A 20434-nucleotide genomic window follows, 5' to 3' on the forward strand; every position below is an offset into this window, starting at 1 on the left:
CAGAAAAAAGTACTTCTCTTCAAAAGCATTTTTCTGAGAAATACTTTTGAGAAAAATACACTTAGAAGCAATTTTCAAAAGCTTGGTTAAACACTAATTATTGCTCAAAAGTGCTTTTCAAATTAGTTAGCCAAACACAAGCTGCTTCTCACCAAAAGCACTTTTTTGAAAAGTATTTTTGAGAAAAACACTTCTCAAAATAAGTTGATTTTAGAAGTTTGGCCAAACAGGCTATTAATAACATTTCCCATAAACTGAAACTTTCTGACCCCTAGTCCTTTTAACCAGTTGCCCGTGGTAAAATAGCACGGTATAGCTAGTTTTCGAACTGGTCATTCAAAAATAGCCAATGTTTACCAAGTCAATGAAAAATAGCCACTATTTTGCTGCAACAGAGACCGGTCCAACATAATATACTGGAGTTCGGTTCACCTGTGTATGAACTCCAGCATATTATGCTGGACCGGTATACTTTGCTTGCTCCAGTATAATATACTGGAGACTGGAGCACTGGTGCTCCAAACTCCAGTATATTATGCTGGACCGGTATACTTGCTGGAACTCCAATATATTATGCTGTAGTTCTAGTGTACTTATGCTGGAACTCCATCCTGGAACTCATATGCTGGAGTTCAAATATACTTATGTTGGAACTCCAACATAATATACTGGCGTATTTTCCGGGTTTTGAACAGTGTTTTCGCTCAGATTTATCTTTACATAAAAAGTGGTTAAATTTCGATTACTTTTGAAATTGAGCTATTTTTGAACGAACCGTTGTAAATCTGGCTATTTTTGAATTTCTCCCCCGTCGGGTCTGGATCCCAAATAAACTCTGCAATATTTTATTCGGCCTAAATTACAAGACCAAACAATTCAATGTTGGCTGTATTTTCTATAACAATTTCTCTCATATTCACAACTATATATTATATTTTTAAGAGGAAATCAACATCGACAATAAAAGTTTTGGTCATGGACAATTAATATGTCAGTAGAACATACTCAAAAACAACATCTGTAAAGAAAAATTAGGTTGCTAATCATATTACATATTTGTGCCTCAAATAACATTAAAATGATTTAATTACAAAATATATCTGCATATCCAATTATTTTGAGTTTAACACCATATCACTTGCACAAATCGTTTTTTACGTAGCATTTTCCCCTTTATTTAAGCAGTTTTAAAAAATTTGTACTGCAAGGCACATGATTGGGACACACGTGCAACGTGCCCAAAAACTAGTATATATATACACATATATACATCAGTTACACGAGAATACAAAAAGCATATATATATATATATATCTTGGTCGCAAAGTTTCCAAAATGGAAAAGACCTATCCCTCGTCAAAACCTATTCCTACCGGGATACGCAAATCCTAATCATTTTAGGATTTTTTTTGTATGTTTTTCTAGTTAGAATAGGATAGTAGTTAGTATTATAAATAAGCACTATTTTGTAATTTAGAGACACTACCAGTGTCTTAGCAATTCCTTTCAATTTGTTATTTTTTGGGTGTAATGGATTTAAAAATAATGTTTCTGAAGCGTTTTTGCATAGAACTGACTCAATCTCACGAGCAATATCTACAACCTCCTCAAAAGTAGCACCATACACCCTCTCCCTGGTCATAAGAATTCGAAACTGATACGTGAGGCCATCAACGAACCTCCTAATCCTCTCTCTCTCTCTCTCTCTCTCTCTCTCTCTCTCTCTCTATGGGAACCAACCAAATAGCATGACAAGCTAACTCCGAGAACCTCATTTCATACTGCGTCACAGTCATATCTCCCTGACGCAACCACTCGAACTGCCTACGCAGCTCTTCTCTGCGAGACTATGGTACATACTTCTCCAAAAAGAGAACGGAGAACTGCTGCCAGGTAAGGGGTGCTCCACCAATAGGCCTACGCCTCTCATAAGCCTCCCACCAAGTGAAAGCAGCTCCAGAAAACTGAAAAGTAGTGAAAGCGACCCTGCTGGTCTCCAGAATACCCGTTGTACGAAGAATCCTCTGACACTTGTCCAAGAAACCCTGGGCATCCTCGCCCTCTGCACCACTGAAAGTCGGAGGCTGAAATATACCAAACCTTTCCAACATGCGCTGCTCGTCCTTTGGCATAGCAGGGGCTACATAGTCCTGAGTAGCTGCAACCGGCTGGGATAGAGGTGCCCCCGGTGTCTGGAGTCCCTGCATGACCTGCTCAGGTGTGCGAGCGGCGGGAGTCTGAGTGCCTTCCCCGACCTGAGAAGTAGCTGCAACTGTAGTAACTGAGATCGCCTGAGCTAGGCCAGTGCATACTGATAGAATCTGAGCCAGGGCCTCCTGAAGACCCGGAATCACAATGGGCACAACTGGTGTCTGAGCTGGTGCTGCTGGAGCGTCCACAACTGGGACCTAATCATGAACTGGGGCGGCTGGCGGATTTGCAGGTGCTGCCCTAGCTGCGGTGCAGGCTACACCCCTGCCCCTACCACGGCCTCAACCGCGTCCTTGGCCTCTAGCGGCCACAACTGGTGGTACTGGCGGTCGTTCATCCTGATCGGTCGCTCGTGTCCTCACCATCGCTGAGAGAATAGAATAACATAAGTTTAGTACTCGGATCAATAGATTCGCACGACAAGAATTTCAAGAATATGAAGTTTTTCCTAATGGTTCTGCAGCCTCCCGAGGATAAATACAGACGTCTCTGTACCGATCCGCGAGACTCTACTAAACCTGCTCATGACTTGTGAGACCTATGTAACCTAGGCTCTGATACTAACTTGTCACGACCCTAAATTCGGACCCTGTCGTGATGGTGTCTATCATGAAACAAGGCCAGCCGACACAAACCCCCAATACATTTTAACAGTTATAATAGTTTATTTAAGTCATTAATGAGTGATAAACCCCAAAATATAGTGAAATAAAATAAGTGCGGAAATAAACATAGCCCGACATCGGGGTGTAACCAGTCATGAGCATCTAAACATCCGTCTGAGAGTAGGAAGAGACTACATAGTCTACTACAAATCCAGTACAAATGAAAATAAGGATAAGAAGGAGAAACACTGGGCTGCGAACGCCGAGCAGCTACCTAGTGAACTCCGAACAGTCTGCTCGAAGCAATCAACCCTCGCTAGCAGGACCTGAGGCTCCTGAATCTGCACGCAAGGTGCAGGGAGTAATGTGAGTACGCCAACTCAGTGAGTAATAAAATTAAAGGCAACTGAGCAATAAGAAAACACGTAAAATACAGCAGAATGCTACAAAGAGGCAGTGTAAAACCAATACAATGCAATAAAATAGTGAAAACTTATAAAAACACCTTAGTTCAGTATAAGCTTCTTTAAAACATCTTTTAACAGTTAAACGAGTGAATGAAAAATAGTGAGAAAAGATAAACACATAAAACCAGCCCCTCGGGCAATGTACCAACAGAATCAACCCCTCGGGCTATCTTACAATCACTCGTATCAGCCCCTCGGGCAATAACATGGAACAGCATCAGACCCTCGGGCTATAACACATCTCACACTGGGTACCCGCGCTTACTAGGGGTGTATAGACTTCGGGATGGGCCCTTACGGCCCAAGCGTAATAACAAGCCATCTCGTGGCATAATCAACAGGCTCTCGGCCTCATATCAAGCCACCTTGTGGCGTACAACTTAGGCCCTCGATCTCATGATCATGAATTAGTACAATATCGCTACGGCGTGCAGCCCAATCCCATAATAACCTCACAACACGGGCCCTCAACCCTACTCACTCAGAAATCTCTAAAATCCACTCGGGCACAGTAGAATATGATGCTCAACTCAAAATATCATTTAAGATGTCAAAATAGAGTAAACATGGCTGAGTTATGAAAACAGTGGAATATAGCATGACTGAGTACAAGTATAAAGTCAAAACAGTAAGGAATAGTAGTAAAAATCTCTTAAGGGTTCAAAACAGTTGGCACGAGGCCCAAATATGACATTCAATCCAAAACATGATGATAACAAATAATTTTCAATCAAATACGCAGTAAAATAGTCATTCAGGACGGACTAAGTCACAATCCCCAACAGTGCACGACCCACGCTCGTCATCTAGCGTGCGCGTCACCTCGAAATAGCACAACGATGTGAAATCCGGGGTTTCTCAGGACAACATTTACAATCATTACTCACCTCTATCCGGTCCAAACTGTAGCCCGCGATACCTTTGCCCCTCGAATCGGCCTCAACTCGCGTCGAATCTATCCAAAATCAGAATCATGACATCAAAATATGCTAAGGGAACGAAGCCCATGCGAAGATAATCAAATCACAACATAAATCCCAAAATTAACCAAAACCCAACCCCTAGGCCCATGTCTCGGAATTCGATAAAAATTACATAAAAAACTCCTTATCCTCCCACGAGTTCATCCATATCAAAAGTACCAAAATCCGACTACAAATGACCCCTCAAACCCTTACTCAAAGGTCTCCAATCTCAAGCCCTAATTCCTAATTTTTAACCCTTAATTTCCATTAATTTCAAGCAAAATCAGTGAAATAACACCATAGAAACGAATTTAGGGTCCAAAAACTTATCTTTATGAATTCCCCTTGAAATCCTTCTTCAAATAACTCCCTCGAGCTCAATCCGCATGAAAATGGTGGAGAATAACTCAAAAATCGCGAAGGAAATCTTTTATACTTTCTGACCCAGGCTTTTCGCACCTGCGGTCCCGCTTCTGTGGTCCAAGATACCGCATCTGTGGTTTTCACTTATGAGCCCATTTTCCGCATCTGCGATGAAATGTCCGCACCTGCGCTATCGCAGGTGTGCTCCCTTAGCCGCTTTTGTGGTTCCAGCTGATCTTCCTCTTGGCTGCATTTGCGGCTTGCCTTCCGCTTCTACGGGCATCGCACCTGCGGCCTCCCAATTGCAGGTGCGGTTATGACAGCAACAAAAATGCTTCAGCTGCCAATACTCAACTCTAAATTTTCTGCCAACCATCCGAAATCACCCCGAGGCCCTCGGGACCTCAACCAAAAACACGAACAAATCATATACCACCCTCCAAACTTATACCAATCTTTAAAAACCCTCAAACAATATCGAAACAACCAAATCACATCGGATTCAAGCCTAAGAATTCTAAAAACTTTCGAATTTCTCTTTTGATCAAAAAGTCTATCAAACCACGCTCGAACGACCTGAAATTTTGCACACACATCCCAAAAGACATAACGGACCTACAACAACTCCCGGAATTCCATTCCGACCCCTATATCAAAATCTCACCTATCAACTGAAAAATGCCAAAATTCCAACTTTGACAATTCAAGCGTAAATATACTACGGACCTCCGAAACAACTTCAGATCATGCTTCTAAGTCCCAAATCATCTCTCGAAGCTATCCGAACCATCAAAATTCACATCCGAGCCCTTTTTCACATAAGTTAACATCCAGTTGATTTTTCCAACTTAAGCTTACAATAAAGAGACTAAGTGTCTCAAACCTTACCAAAACCTTTCCGAACCCGAGCCAACCAACCCGGTAACACCTAATACCTTGAACAAGACAATAAGAAGTAGAAATAGAAAAAATAGAGCGGTAACTCATGAAACGACCGGCCGGGTGATTGCACTACGTGAGTAGATTTAGATGCCATCAATGAAGACGATGAGAATGAATCAATATAAGGCCTGAACACCCAGTTCTTCAAGTCCATAAAGGCCGTTGGGGCTCTAGTCAAGCCGAAGGACATCACCAGAAACTTATAATGGTCATATCTAGACGCAAAGCAGTCTTCGGAACATCCGAGGCCCGAATCTTTAACTGATGGCACCCTGACCTCAAGTCGATCTTAGAGAACACTCTATCACCCTGCAACTGGTCCAATAAATCATCAATACGCGACAACGGGTACTTGTTCTTGATGGTTACTTTGTTCAACTGGTGGTAATCAATGCACATCCACATAGTCTCATCTTTCTTCTTCACAAATAATACTGGTGCACCCCAAGGTGATGCACTTGGTCTGACGAACCCTTTGCTAACAACTCCTCAAGCTGCTCCTTCAGCTCCTTCAATTCTTTTGGAGCAATATGGTACAACTCCGCCAAATCCCGATTCCAAGGTCGTTTACTCAAAATGTTGACCGAAGTCAAATTTGCCCTTTTTAAGCCAACCTTTAGGAACAAAGTGTTCCGATTTCAACACGAACCCTTCTAAATCCCGAACTAACCATCACCGCAAGTCATAAAACAGTAAAAGCACGTACGGAAAGTCTTATGTAGTGGAACAAGATTGTAGAAGGTAAAATGACCAGTCGGGTCGTTACAATCCTATAACAAAAGAAACATTTATGTAATGAATAAACATGGTTTGATCAACTTCATTTAAGTGTTCCATTTACACTATCAGAGACAATTTATAAAGGACGGCACAATTATTATATCAGTTAAACGATAATACATAAGACATATACATAAAAGTAAGGAAAACTCAATTCTTGATCACAAAGTTTCCGGAAAAAAAATTCGTGTCAAAACTTGTCGTACGTGTTCGTGAAATAAAATTTGTGTATGTATTGCTTTAGGTTGAAGAAACTGAATTGACGAATTAATGTCCTAAAACAAATTGAGAAAACTTGAAAATTGATTAATTGTAATGAAATATTAGAATTCCTATTCATAACGGGATACAAAAAAGCTATTTGAAATCCTAATTAACCTAGTTAGAATAGGATTAGGAGTAGTCTATTATATTATAATAAATACCTAACTTATGAAAGCAATTCCGTCCTCTTTCACTTTGAGCAACTTTTGGAAATTTCTCTCACAATTTGAAGCATGGATTTAGAAGCAATGTTTATGAGTGTTTTTTGCATAGAAAAGAAGCCAGATGATATATTTGAGTTGATTAAGAGCCCGTTTGGATTGGCTTCCAAAATAACTTTTTAGTGTTTGGATAAAGTAAAAAAATGCTTTTAAGCACTTGTTTTTAAGCTAAAATGACAAAAACAAGCCAAAAGCCAAAAGTTAGAATTTCTAACTTATGGCTTAAAAGCTATTTTGATTTAAAAGTCACTTAAAACAAGCTCACTCAAACGGTCTCTAAAGCTGCTATAACAGTGGGTGAACGAAAGTATCCTAAGGAGTACTTTAAGAAGCATCAAAATAAAATATAAAAGCAGTTGATGATTCCTATTGCAGGAGTCAAAGAAGATTTCGAGAATGGTTATGATTCTTCCCTTGAAGAGGAGGAGCAGATGGATGCAATAAAGATTCCTATTTTTGAAGATCAACAGAAACATGAGAAAGAAAACTACTTACAACACTACTGAAAAGACCAACTCTACTGTAATAACAGAAGAACAGAGTTTCAATAGTAGCGACGCCAACACTCACATGAATACAAGAGTAAGAGCGATGTCCAAGAGTTGCAGTGGTGGTTCAACGAAGATCAAACAACACAAACACTTGAATGATGGAGATCAAGAAGGAATAAAACGGACTCAAAGCAACAACCTGCAGACTACTATTACTGGTAATCTGAATCAGCAACAAAGGTTGAGTGCAGAGGAGTTATAAGGAAGAGCGGCAAAGGTTTCAAGAAGACGGATATTGATGCTGACGCCCAAAGCAAGAACCTACACACTACCTGTTAATCCGAAATCAGTAACAAACGCTGACTGCAGCGGAGTTATGAGGAAGAGCGGCAAAGGTTTGATCAAGAAGATGGATATTGACGCTGACGCCCAAAGCAAGAATCTGAAATCAGCAATAAACGGAGTTATGAGGAAGAGCGGCAAAGGTTTGATCAAGAAGACTGATATTGACGCTGACGCCCAAAGCAAGAACATGCAGACTACTACTGTTAATCTGAAATCAGCAACAAACGGAGTTATGAGGAAGGGAGGCAATGGTTTCAAGAAGACGGATATTGACGCTGATGCCCAAAGCAAGAACAGTGCTACGACATTAACAACAACTAAGCATTGCACTGAAGAAATATTAATGAAGAAGAAGAGATCGAGAGTGGATTTTGAATCAAGTAAAAGGAAATATGAGGATAGGATGGCAGAGCAAAACAAAACAAAGAGAAGGACCATTATGGTGGACTTTCACGAGATGCCTACGCCTGCGAAAGATCCTTGTGCTCCCAAACGCTGCTGGGAAAGGAGAAGGTTTTGAGACGATATCATGATTCAATTTCCCCATGAGAATTTTGTGTTGCCATTCACTTGACTAATATTTTTTTTAGTTAGTCTACTCTAGGGTATATGCCCTTTAATTTGTACACGTGAACTATTTCAAACATTGAAATAATAATAAAGTTACAATTTCACCTTTCATATCGTTTTTAATATCTGTGATTCATTACCTGCTATGCATTTACTAGTTAAAGCTAGGATTTCGTTAGTCTGAGTCTTAGTTGAATATTCAGAATTTTATTTATTGTAAATTTTTATCAGCTTAGCTGAAGTCTTAGTATAGTGACGCTTTCCCTTACACTGGTAGGCATGCAGTCATGAACGGACAGAAAGCTGCACTATTTATTATTTAAAGTTGACAAAAGTTGCTCAATTTACAATGTTTGCTAACGTCAAAATCTATTCACTATGAGGTAGCACGGGTAGTTCAACCTCATTTATTATAATTCTCCGTTTACACTTCAAAACTGAAGCAAAACGTCAATCAGGTGAGATTTAATTTAGTCGATGGAACAAAACCATTTAAGGCGCGATGGCAAACTTTCCATGATCAAAATATGGACAACGTTTTACATAATTACCGAGGTTTGACAAATATCTGCAAGAAGAGCACACATTACAAAATTCAAGTTTTCAAAATAGTACAAAGATGTCTTATGTACAACGGGATTCACCTTCTTTACCTCTAATGAAACTTAATACAACGATTAAAATGAAAATCTAGCGCTTGGACCTGATCGTCTGCTGCTGGTTACTCTGTTACCAGCTATTCTGTTGCTTCCAATTGAGACAAATCTGTCGATGACTCTATCCAGGAAACTGAAATAAGCTCGTTTCCATGGCTTTCGAACAAGCAAGATACAGTAAGGAACTAGAATACCTGCAAGAAATCCCAATCCAACACTCACATAAAACCATTTATCAGGAAATTCATCACTGCTGTCATTCTCTAGTACTGCTGTATCGTTTGAGTTTCCATTTTGGCACAGTACTAGAAGTGGAGCCCCACAAAGATGGGGATTCCCCTCAAAAGCAGACTCTGTAAAAGTTGTCATCTGCCCCTTATAAGGAACCATACCGGATAAATTGTTGTTGGAGAAGTTAAGATAGCTCAAGAATGACATTAATTCCATGCTTGATGGGATGAAACCAGAAAGCTTATTACTCGAGAGATCAAGCGATGCCAACTGACGTAAGCTTGAAATGTTTTCTGGGATTTGTCCAATGATTTGGTTTCCAGACAAGTTCAAAACCACGAGGCCGTGCAACTTAGTCATTTCCACAGGTAATGCTCCATATAAGTTGTTCCTTGACAAATCTATTGAGATCAGAAGTGATAGAGTCTTAGTGTACTTTTGAAACTGGTTTTTCAAATTCACTCTCAAGCTTTCTTCATAGTAAAGCCCTCTATACTTCCCATACAACAAATATTCATTCACCTTTTGCTCTTGTACCATGGCCTTGAGGTCTCCTACGCTTGTCGGAACTGTGCCAGTTAAGTTGTTTTCTGCAAGATCAAGGACCTGCAACGAACTCAAGTTTGACATTCCTAAAGGAAGTTCTCCTGAAAATGAATTTGACCTTAATCTGAGGATTCTAAGATTTGGAAAACCATCGGATATCCAAGAGGGAATATTTCCAGACAGCCTGTTGTTTCCGAGATCAAGTGTCTCCAAACTGGATAAATTTTTGAAAGAAAAGGGGATCCCTCCTGAGAATTTGTTATCATTTAAGTGCAATGACTGAAGTTGCCTCAGTTGACCCAAGGAACTTGAAATTAAGCCAAATAGGTTATTGTTCCCAAGGTCTAAGGCTTTTAGGTAAGAACATTCCCCTATGCTTGAAGGAATGTTTCCTGTTAGCTTATTGTTTGATAGATCAATGACTTGAAGAAGGGTCATCATTCCTATAGTAGCTGGTATTTCACCCGCAATTTCATTACCCGAAAGAGACAGGAATATTAAATCTGGCATGACTTCAGAAATATTCTGAGGGATGAGACCTTGAAACTTATTGTTTGAGAGATCAAGCAATTCAATTGGGACAGTAGGTAAAAGAATGGTTCCCTTAAATAGGTTCGAGCTCAGGTCAATATCTGCAAAGGGAAATATTGGTAATGGATTTGGTAGATTACCATTTAACTGATTAAAAGAACAATTCAGCAGGGATAAATTAGAAGAAATGTCCCAAAACCAGCCTGGAATTGAATCTGAAATACTTGCATTTGAAATATCTAGGAACTTAAGCTCCTTTTGAGACTTGAGCCAAGTAGGAAAAGAAGGACCTAAATGGCAAGACCCCATGTCAAGATTTCGAATCTGAAATGGAGGAATCCAGTTGGGATTAACATTCAAGGTGAAGGAGTTGGATGAAAGGTCAAGAATCTTCACTTTGCTCAGGTTCTTGAAATGAACTTCTGATAAAGTACCTATGAGAAAATTAGACGAAACATCAAGAACGGATAATTCAGAAAGCTGTCCGAAACTCTCTGGTAGAGTACCAGTTAGCTGGTTTCCTGAAAGTCCCAAGTTGGTCAAATTTTGAAGTGTTCCTAAAGAAGCTGGTATAGGACCATCAAAAAAGTTGGAAGCTAATCCAAGTTGTTGAAGATTTTTCAACTGTCCCAACCATTCTGGTATTTTACCGACAAGACCATTAATGCTCAGCTTTAAGTACATCAAACTAGGCAAGGGCCTCTTGGAATCACATTTCTCGGCTCCTTCGAGTATTTCAGGGAGACTTCCTGTCAAGTTGTTTCCTGATAAATCGAAGTTGATTAATTTGCATAGTCCTCCTATAGTACTCGGTATTCCACCTTCAATGTTGTTCAATAAGAGATTGAAGTGAGTCAAATGAGTCATATTCCCAATGGATCTAGGCACTTTTCCATGTAGTTTGTTCGAACCTAAATCGAGAACTTCTATCTGTTTCCAGCTTCCACTAAATAGTTCATGACAATTGGCACTAAGGTTCTTGTTAAGCGCAAGGTTCAAGTATCTTAACCTCGGAATCTCACTGATGCTAAGTGGAATTCTGCCTCTAAGACCAGAGTTGCTTAAGTCTATATGTTCAAGACTGCTGATATTTGCTAGCCAACTCGGGAACATTGAGTTGAAACTATTGAAACTAAGATCAATAAAAGCTAGTGAAGTGAAGTTGACAGGAGTAAGATATGAAATGGATCCAAACAAGCCACAAGATGAAAGACGCAACACTGTTAGATGTAGAAGCTGGTTTAGCATTTCCAACCAACTTGATCCTACCATAGAGAGATCTACTTGGTTCATCCCAAGATGTTTTAAAGAAACAAGATGAGTCACCCACTGAAAATTTTCAACAGTCAAGGCTGAGAATTCTGAAGAAACATCAAGATACTGTAAGTGAGAAAGATTTCCCAAAGTTGGAGGTATTGTGCCAAAAAAACCAGCTTTTGATAGATTCAGATATTCCAAGTTCTTCAAAGAACCAACAAATCTTGGAATTGGGATTCCACCAAAAGTGTTTAGACTCAAATCCAAGTATTGTAAAGATTGGATTTTTAACAAAGAAGGCCTAATCTCCCCACTCAAGTTCCAAAATCCATACCTGGTAACATCAGCAGAATTGACTGGAAATGGATTGTGAAGGTCTATTTTGATAACAGAACCAGTAGTGTTACTGCACCTTACTCCTCTCCACTTACAACAGTCTCTTCCTTGCCATGACGAAAGCCGGTTCTCAGGATCATTTAGGCCATTCTTGAAATCAAGAAGTGCTTCATGATCATTAGCTGAACAACTTGTAACAACAGTTTGGCCCTCACAAGCAAATTCTACTGCTATTGAATGTAAAATGACAACAAAAAGAATATAAACTTGAAGCCTCTCCATCAATCCCAAGTCTTGCAACAAGAAAGTTACATTTGAACGAATATAACAAAGAACCAAAAGTTTTCAGGATGGGATTAGGTGGTTGAAATAAATGATGTATTAGCAATAACTATTATCAAAATGGTTGTCACTTTCCATCATGTAGAACATTAACTGACTAAGTACAACAAAAAGAATAAGTAAAGAAATTGGCTTCACATTTTTTTTTGTCAACTGATCTTTATGTCATAGGATTTGAAAATGATTTTGTCATGTTTCCTTGAGCGTCAATCTTTCGGCTTTGTCGCTAGCTTTTGTTCTTTATCTTATCAAGTTTTCAGAAGTCAACAACATAAACAATAAACAAAACAGAAAATGAAAAGGGGGAAATTGGGATGAACTTTCTGAAGTTGACGAATACAGCTCAAACTTTATGCAGCTACAGAGCTACTACATGAATTTGATTTTGCACGAAGAAAGAAAAAGAGATCAATTCTGATTTGTTTAATATACATCTGGGTTTTATTTAAACTTTTTAATTTTTATAGAATAAAGTTGAGAAAAGTTGTATCTAGAAGAGTAAAAGATGGATTCACACAATTTAGACACAACCGTGGTTACAGACTGTTGGTTCCAGAGGTTGTTCTTGTCTCTTTAGTCTTAACATATCTTTCTTCATGATTAGTTAAAGTAACCACTTTCCAATATAAACTATTAATAAACTGTAGGATCAAATCCATTCTGCAAAGTTTTTACCCTGGTAAAAAGATTCTTCAAAAATGCAACAGCATATGGAACAAACACTTCTTTCACCGAAGAAAGCATAAGTCCTATTTTGTTCTCAGAATGAAATAATATTGGAGAGTTCATACAATTTAGTGCCTTTGCAGACCCTAGAGCATCACCATTTATACAAAATCTTCATTACACTTCGATATCTCGTATATAAATCAATTCATTCTCAGTAACATTATGAATAAGTGAGGAGGAAGAGAAGAAAAGCTTTTTCAAAAATGTTACAGGCCAAACTCCATCCGAGTAGTATCTTTCCTTTAAAACGAGTACAAACGTGACTGCTCATTATAGCTATCTGATCATAATCAATCAGCCACGACCACTATCTCATTGGATGAAAAGGTTTATCCCTGGATTTGAAGAACCGAGAAAAGCATCTTTCTGATTCTCTTTAGTACTTCATCAGAAAATGCAGTATAAAGGAGTATATATCAACTGGCTTTCCAAATGTATAAGCTCTTCAACATCACGATGACACATTACCAGGCTTTTCCTCATTTTCTGAAGGGACATTGTTGGGTTCCTCTTCTGTGTTGGTACTCTCAGCTTGTTCAGTACTAAGAACTACCCCATTTTCCTTGTTAGGCATGTCACCGTTTTCTGATATACTCTTGGCCTCTGAATTACGAACTGGTTTTGGAAGTTCCCTGGAGGAAGAGGACACCAATAGTCGGCTAATTCCATCAAAAAAAGTTTTGGCATCGGCTATCAGAGCAGCTCCATCCAGATAACAACGGCCAAAGCAAGTAACACAGTGCGGGAAAGCAACCTGGAAAAGTACAGAATTTGTATGATTGAATCAATGGGTGCAAGAATCAATTATAAGTGAAGTCAAACATGTTCATATGATGCTACCTCAATAAATGCTCGACATAATGATAGAAAAAGCAGAGACTCGTTTTCTCGAAGCATGCGAGTAGTGTTATATCTCAGTAAAGAATCAGAAACAGCCTGCAATCCCTTCACCAGTTCTTGTGCAAGCACGTGTTTTATACTTAATGGAGCACAAGGTCGTAATTCATTCATTGCCGCAGAGACACCTGCAAATCATAGACAGGATGCAAAAATAACTGGATTAGTGCAGCAAGACTATTTAGCAATTAGTTGAAACATAAAGCCAATGATTTTCTTTACTTTCTTTTGGAGCTTTAAACATAAATCTAAAGTTTGCTCCATCAGTGGAAAGCTCAATAATTCTTAGTAGATGGTGAAGCTATTATCTTAGAGATACCAAATAACAGTGGCCACTGACTTTCTTTTTATTCCTTTTCTTTTGGGTGCAGGTGGGCCGGTGAATAGAAGGAATGGAAGGAAAAGAGGAAAAGTAACTTTGGTGGGATTAGAACCTGACACCTAATCGATGCAGGGTGGTTTTGAAACCAATAGTCATGAAAGTACAGCTCAATAGTAAATTGATTAAGATACAATTCATACAATATGAAGCCCTGCAAACTTTCCTGTGATTCAATAGAAGCTCAAATTTTGCCCTAAATCAAAGACAATCTTTTTCACACCTGTAGGTCATAGCCTCAATGAAGATGCTTTCCTCCACATTAGAGATGCTTAGACTAGATAAACAATTCCAGTTCTATAGTTGAGTTCTCAATTATAAAATAATCAGAACAAAATTCCAGCAACCACAGCTTTAAAAAAATCGGTTAAAATCGATTTTCAACAAGATGGAACAGAGTGAACTACACAAGATTTACAAAAAGTGAATCGACCTCTAAAATCCTCTTGTTTTTTGTTTATTCATGGGAAAATCCAAAGAACGAATTTGTAGGATTCTAAAAGAAATTTGCCTTTTGCTTGGCAGGAAACCACATGCAGATAACAGGCATTAAAGCATTTTTGGTGACATAATAACATCCATAACACCATAAATTTATTAGTGTACGCCAGCAGGAGCTCGAAGCACAATTTTGAATTCATAACCTAGATATCTCTCATGCTGGCCTAAAAAACCATCTATTGGTACTTGTCTTTTTCTTGGTGCATTAACAGTTGTTGGCAATGAACAAGGGGGAACCTTCGCAAAAGGAGCTTAAGTAGTGACCTACATCTTATAACGTACCATTAACAAAGACAGCCAAAGGTGGGTGCTCCATTAGACTCGAGGGAGGAGTAACATCTTCTTGACTTTCTTCACCAAAACTGCTGGCAGGAAAGCCAACTGCTGGTAATGGAACCCAGCGATGAGAATCAAGGACCAACTGGAATCAAGTAAAGTATACACATTACCAATCCTGAGCGAAGAATGATTGGGTGTTCATTTCAAAAGATAACTTCAGGTCTAAGTGCCTCCATTTAAGCTGACTGTGCTAGGTAAAAGATTTTTACCATTGGTGACAAAATATATACCTGGAAATTCTCGACAGCTGCATTCATGTTCTTCGAGAAGAGCTTTAGGACAGCCCTGCAAAATCATCAGAAAATGAAATGCATAAATGAACTAGCTTAATGACCAATTTTAACATTCAAAAATCACAAAGAACCAATCAGGTATGTACTCTTCAAAAAGAGGGGGAAGCAAGCCACGGAAGTCCAGTCCAACCCAACCAAGCCCCATGGCACAGTACTGTCAGGAGAAAAAGGAATAAAGCATCAATAAATGAGTTAAACCCAAAGCTTGATTTAAACACGGAGTAAGTAAATAACAAATGCAACAATAGGAACAAATATTGCAACGCCTCAAAACAAGCAATAACTATCTCGCAAATGCATCTGAGCAAATATGAACACCTTTATAGATTAAACAAAGCTTTGGCTGAGCCTGATTTCTGATGGCTTCAATACATCTCGTACAGAATAACAAGAGAAGAACTTATGGTTGGTGATGCCTCTTCAACTCCCCAACCCAACAGGAAAAAACTCCAAAAGAAAGGGGAGGGGGAACATACCCCTCTACTCACAATTACATGATAGTCTTTCCTTTGGAAAAGGTTTGACACGATTCTCATAATAATACACTTCTAAAAGAGTTTCACAATTTTCAAGAATTTAATCTCATTAATAAACAAAATTAAATTTAGATGCTGTCTATGCTTTCTACTATTACTACTATAATAAAAACAGTCAAATTAGCATCTTAAATTGTGTGGCAGTCAAATGATGTCACATAAAACAGGACAAAGGGAATTTAAGGAAAAGTCTGCAAGCATACTCTTTAACTAATAGCTGATTATACTAGAATATACAACAAAGAACTTTCTACTTTATTTTAAGCCATCAGAGCCAAGTCAGTTAAGATTTTGGATCTGTCGAGTGATTGAACTTTCAGCCTGCAGAGAATTGAAGTCTACTTATTTTCTATTGTAAATGTGGGAGAAGGACAAGAAAGTTAATGCCATCTGCTTTGGTTTCACGGCAGTTAGGGGACAAAGAGTGGACAAAGATTCAGAAAATGTGACGAAGAAGATGGATAATGAAATTGTCCCCAAAACGTGACAAAGAGATAGGTTGAGAATTGAAATTGACCGAGTAAAGCAAAGCGATTAGAGGGAAACAAACGGATGGAATTCAACTCTACTCTTTTAGGTTGCTGTCTAGATTTTGAGTTATATGGCCCTTAGGACTAGCTCATCAGATGAGATTACCCAAAGGTAAGTATGCTTTTTTGCTTTTGTGCTACACCACTCCCCTTCCTTCCCCACCAGAGAGAGAGAGAGAGAGAGAGGGAGGGAGAGAGAGATAGAGGGAGAGAGATAGAGAGGAAAACACATTTGCCTGCTTTTTGCCTCTCCAGAATCATGTCAAAATCTTGATCTAGAATGCTTCTAGCAGGATGGCCAAAGTGCAACAAGAGACTTGAATGGTAAGGACAAACTTAAAAGCTATCTTTCTCCAACCATTTCTGGGATCGCGTTGCTCTGTATTCATAACGCTATACCTTTTCTTTCACGTATTTAGCATTCAAGGTGATTGCAAGCAGAAGACATCAAGGTCAATCACAGCCAAGACTTTTACTCTCTTTTTTTTAGACAAATAGGCATTTTACTAAAGCAAAATGATTCCAAATGAGCAGTCTGGCACAGATAAATATGTGCTCACCATACACTGATCCAGAATGTTCGACAAAGAACCTCCTTCAGTGATCTTTGGTAGCATCATTTTTAGAGTTCTGAGGTGGGAAGAAATTTGGTGCATGGCCCAACTGAAGAGAAGCCCACCATCATAGTTTTCTTCCCTCCCTGAAGTATCATCAGCAAATATTGCACGGTACTGGTTAACAACATCAAAGAGATGCATTCGATGACAATTTATCATCCCTTTAAGGTATTCATAAGCATTTCTCTGGTCCAAGTCATCGAGGATTCCAGAAAGCCAGGCCTCACGGCATCTTAGAAACTGTTGAAGGGGCAAAATTGGTCAGCTATTGGTAAAAATAATGAACCAAATGCAATTAATGAAGACCAAAAGCAAATGGAAGATGTAGGTGTAGGCGTAAAACCCGGTGTTGTTGAAATGAATCAGTCTCACCTGTAAGCGCATCTCATACTCGTTGAACACCCCTATTCGACGCAAGTATCCAATGATACGCAGACATTCTGGCAACTGCACCAATAAATTGTAAACAGTAAGGTCTCAAGCTTCATAATTTATGGAGAACTTCCATTCAAGTATGCGTCAATAGCATCACTGTAACATGATATACATAATCTATGCGAGAAGTCACCTGAATGTTTGATCTAAGTCTTTGGAGAAGCTGAGAAAGAAGAGATTGGGTAGTCTGCCGAACTTCTGCAGCAAGTGCTTGAATGACTGGTAACCTTCAGGGGAGGATGAAAAAGAAGCAAAAGTACCTTAATAATTTTTCATCAAATTCAGTTAAAATCAGTTCATACTGGAAACCAAAGAAAAGAACTCACTTGGGGTGCATTGTTGAAAGCTTGGAAACAAATGCTTCTAAATCAAGAGCTTCATCATAGTTCCCATTCCTCACGCATCTGCAAAGTGAAGAGATTCATTAAGTCTAGCACCAATGAAGCACAGCAGGTTAAAATAATGATACTGTTTAGTACTAACAATTATACATATTATGTTCTGACACATAAAACTTCTTTTCAAGCTTGACTCCTAGCATGGCTGTGCTATGCAAGATAATTCAGGCTGAAGCTCCAGGTTTGGCAGCTGTAATGGCTCCAAGAACTACATGACATTTTTTTTTTAATAATCGTGGTGTCCGGGTCAGCTTGCGCACACCTCGACTTATACCACGGGATACCAGCTACGTCCCACCAGCAACAGGTACCAAGTAACTCTTCCACCAAGGCTTGGAAACATGGGAAGAAATCACCGAGTGTTTTTTTCTCCGCTGGGATTTGAATCTGAGACCTCATGGTTCTCAACTCACTCCATTGACCACTAGGCCACATCCTTGAGTGCAGAACTACACAACTTTGTTCATCGCCCAGATAAACACGAAACTTGATCATTTTCATATGCTAAACCACAACCCCAAACCCCTATGCATAGGAGCAAACGACAATTTCTCACTTTACTCTCTTGGTGATTCAAATCCCTAACCTCATGTTTGAGGTAAAAGGTCCTTTCCACTAGGCTATCCCTCCCTCATAAAATATAAAAAAAAAAAATATAAAAAAAAAAGTTGGATATGATAACTTGGCTACAATGTTTGCACCAAAATGAACCCTCTCGCAAATTTACCAGTCACACACATAAACGGCACTTTGGAATGTAATCTACATCAAAAGCAAATACCAAGGACATTTTATCCCTTCAAAATCATGGATACCGATTCAATTCTAACGTGTGATCCTTACAGCATTGACGAAAACATACGTGTCCATTAGCTGAGGAATTTCAAGCAAGTCCAGCAGAGTACTATGATTTGCAAGCAATGTTTGGTTCATTTTCCTCTTTTCCAAGATATGTTCTGCAGAGGTGCTGAACTCGCTGCAAACAGATGTTAGCTTAGGAATCTCATCGATCTGCAAACAAGAAACACGATGGTAAGTGTTTACGTCCTTGTTCTTCCTAAAAAGAATTTATACGAGAAAAAGATGAATAGTGTGTTCCCACTTACAGAAAGAAATAACAGAACATTGACGCCAACTATAAGGCACACCCTAAATTGAATGAGCTGTCCAGAAGGGTCTTTAGAAGCTTTGTATAGTTAGTTTAAATCTTATTCAAGAAAGCCATTAACCAACAAAGATTCATGCACTAAGCCTATTCCACTCACACTTTTTCTGGATATATATTCGAGCTATAATAGCAATGCAACTGATAACTCATTCTTATAATATCAGTCTCACTTAGTCCTTAGGATTACTATCTCGTTAGTACACTAAAATTCACTTTCAGAATTATATAAGAGCTAAAATAGCAATTCAACAACTCAAAATAAAATCAATTAACAAAATTTCTGCAAGGAAATATGAAAATTACCAAGGATTCAAGATGCTTATCAACAGAAGAAACTTCTTCGCGAATGGCATGCAGTGCATCAGCAGCAGAAATAAAAGCGCGGTAATTTCCAACGGCAACCTCTTGCATCTGCCTCCGAATTCTCTCCGCATCCACTCTCAGAAGTTCCGGTTCCTGCACAAATTAAAATAAAAAGTTCAATTCAAATGAAATTAAATCAACTAGTACATTTCAAACTTGCGGAGATTGCAATTAATTAGTACTTTGTGAAGGCGATCGAGAGTGAAAGAGAGGAGTTCGGAGACGTAAGGCTGTTGTGAAGCTGATGCCAGTGGGAGAAGTCCGGTAACCGGTGATGCCTCGTCCATCGGATCTTCTGAATCCATTGACATTGCTGATAACGACGCCGAGAAATGTATGAGATCTGGAGTTTTAGGGGGGGATCTACTGTTAAATCGTCGCGGGTTCGGGAGAAAATGACCAAATAAATTACAATCGGTATGAAAATGAAATTACGAAGTCTTAAGAGGTCACTTGTTCAGTTAAAGGCTTTTTCTTTCTGTTTTCGAGTTCAGAGCAAGTTTTGAGCTTAATAAATCCCAAACTTTTGTATTACATTTTTTATTTTTTTTAAATATAATGTATGATCTTTAATTTGTTGTTAAAATAATGTATTGGTAAGTCTAAAATTCGTTCCTATAACTTGTACTACAAAATACAGATTTTCATTTCTAGTATATATGTTTAGAAAAGATAAAAATATCATTATCCATTTGGGAAAATGAGGGATTTTTGTTATTTCTAATATATTTAAAATATTCCATATATCTAATTTATTCTTGAAACAAATAAATATTTTTTTTTATTATATTGTTGTAACATTTTAAAATTCACGCACAAAGTGTATGTAATAAACATGTGCTAATTCATAAATATTGTGGTGATTAAAAATGTAAATAGTTTCGACCGCGGGCTAAATTTGTCTCATAGCTATGTACATTTATAAGTAGCTCATTACAAAAATTGGTCATTCACAAAATATTACTAATATTAGCGAATTAGCTATTTGTAGTAAAAAAAAGGTCAAGTATTCCTTTTTTTATGAGCGAGTGTTATTAGAATAGATTGGGTACATCTTAAGGAGCTTGAATCTCCGATTTGAAATGATTTGGTGAAGTTTTGAGGTGGTTTGAATTAAAAATTCGAA

At 38.5% G+C, this 20434-nt stretch overlaps 2 protein-coding genes across 2 annotated transcripts; both read right to left on the reverse strand.

Moving 5' to 3' along the window:
* Positions 1–8793: 8793 nt before the first annotated feature.
* LOC104230196 (receptor-like protein EIX1) lies at positions 8794–12326 on the reverse strand. Its single transcript, XM_009782936.2, has one exon. The coding sequence runs from the start codon at positions 12061–12063 to the stop codon at positions 8902–8904; it is 3162 nt and encodes a 1053-aa protein (XP_009781238.1). The 5' UTR covers positions 12064–12326; the 3' UTR covers positions 8794–8901.
* A 508-nt stretch (positions 12327–12834) lies between these two features.
* LOC104230195 (conserved oligomeric Golgi complex subunit 8) lies at positions 12835–19792 on the reverse strand. The gene is made up of 12 exons (XM_009782935.2): positions 19491–19792; positions 19249–19401; positions 18640–18788; positions 17706–17783; positions 17513–17606; positions 17317–17391; positions 16888–17184; positions 15348–15415; positions 15199–15253; positions 14912–15050; positions 13693–13877; positions 12835–13606 (listed from the first exon to the last, which is right to left on the reverse strand). Exons 1-12 carry the CDS (start codon positions 19617–19619, stop codon positions 13304–13306), a joined length of 1725 nt encoding a protein of 574 aa, XP_009781237.1. The 5' UTR covers positions 19620–19792; the 3' UTR covers positions 12835–13303.
* Between the last annotated feature and the right edge of the window lie 642 nt (positions 19793–20434).

The sequence above is a fragment of the Nicotiana sylvestris genome, chromosome 9 (genome assembly GCF_000393655.2).
Source record: "Nicotiana sylvestris chromosome 9, ASM39365v2, whole genome shotgun sequence".
Classification (NCBI taxonomy): domain Eukaryota; kingdom Viridiplantae; phylum Streptophyta; class Magnoliopsida; order Solanales; family Solanaceae; genus Nicotiana; species Nicotiana sylvestris.

Coding starts and splice junctions, on each gene's coding strand:
- LOC104230195 (XM_009782935.2), bottom strand. CDS start 19,619: ATGTCAATGGATTCAGAAGATCCGATGGACGAGGCATCACCGGTTACC. Junction 17,392..17,512: donor GACTTAGATCAAACATTCAG/GTGACTTCTCGC, acceptor TTATTGGTGCAG/TTGCCAGAATGTCTGCGTAT. Junction 15,051..15,198: donor CAGCTGTCGAGAATTTCCAG/GTATATATTTTG, acceptor ACTTGATTCCAG/TTGGTCCTTGATTCTCATCG.
- LOC104230196 (XM_009782936.2), bottom strand. CDS start 12,063: ATGGAGAGGCTTCAAGTTTATATTCTTTTTGTTGTCATTTTACATTCA.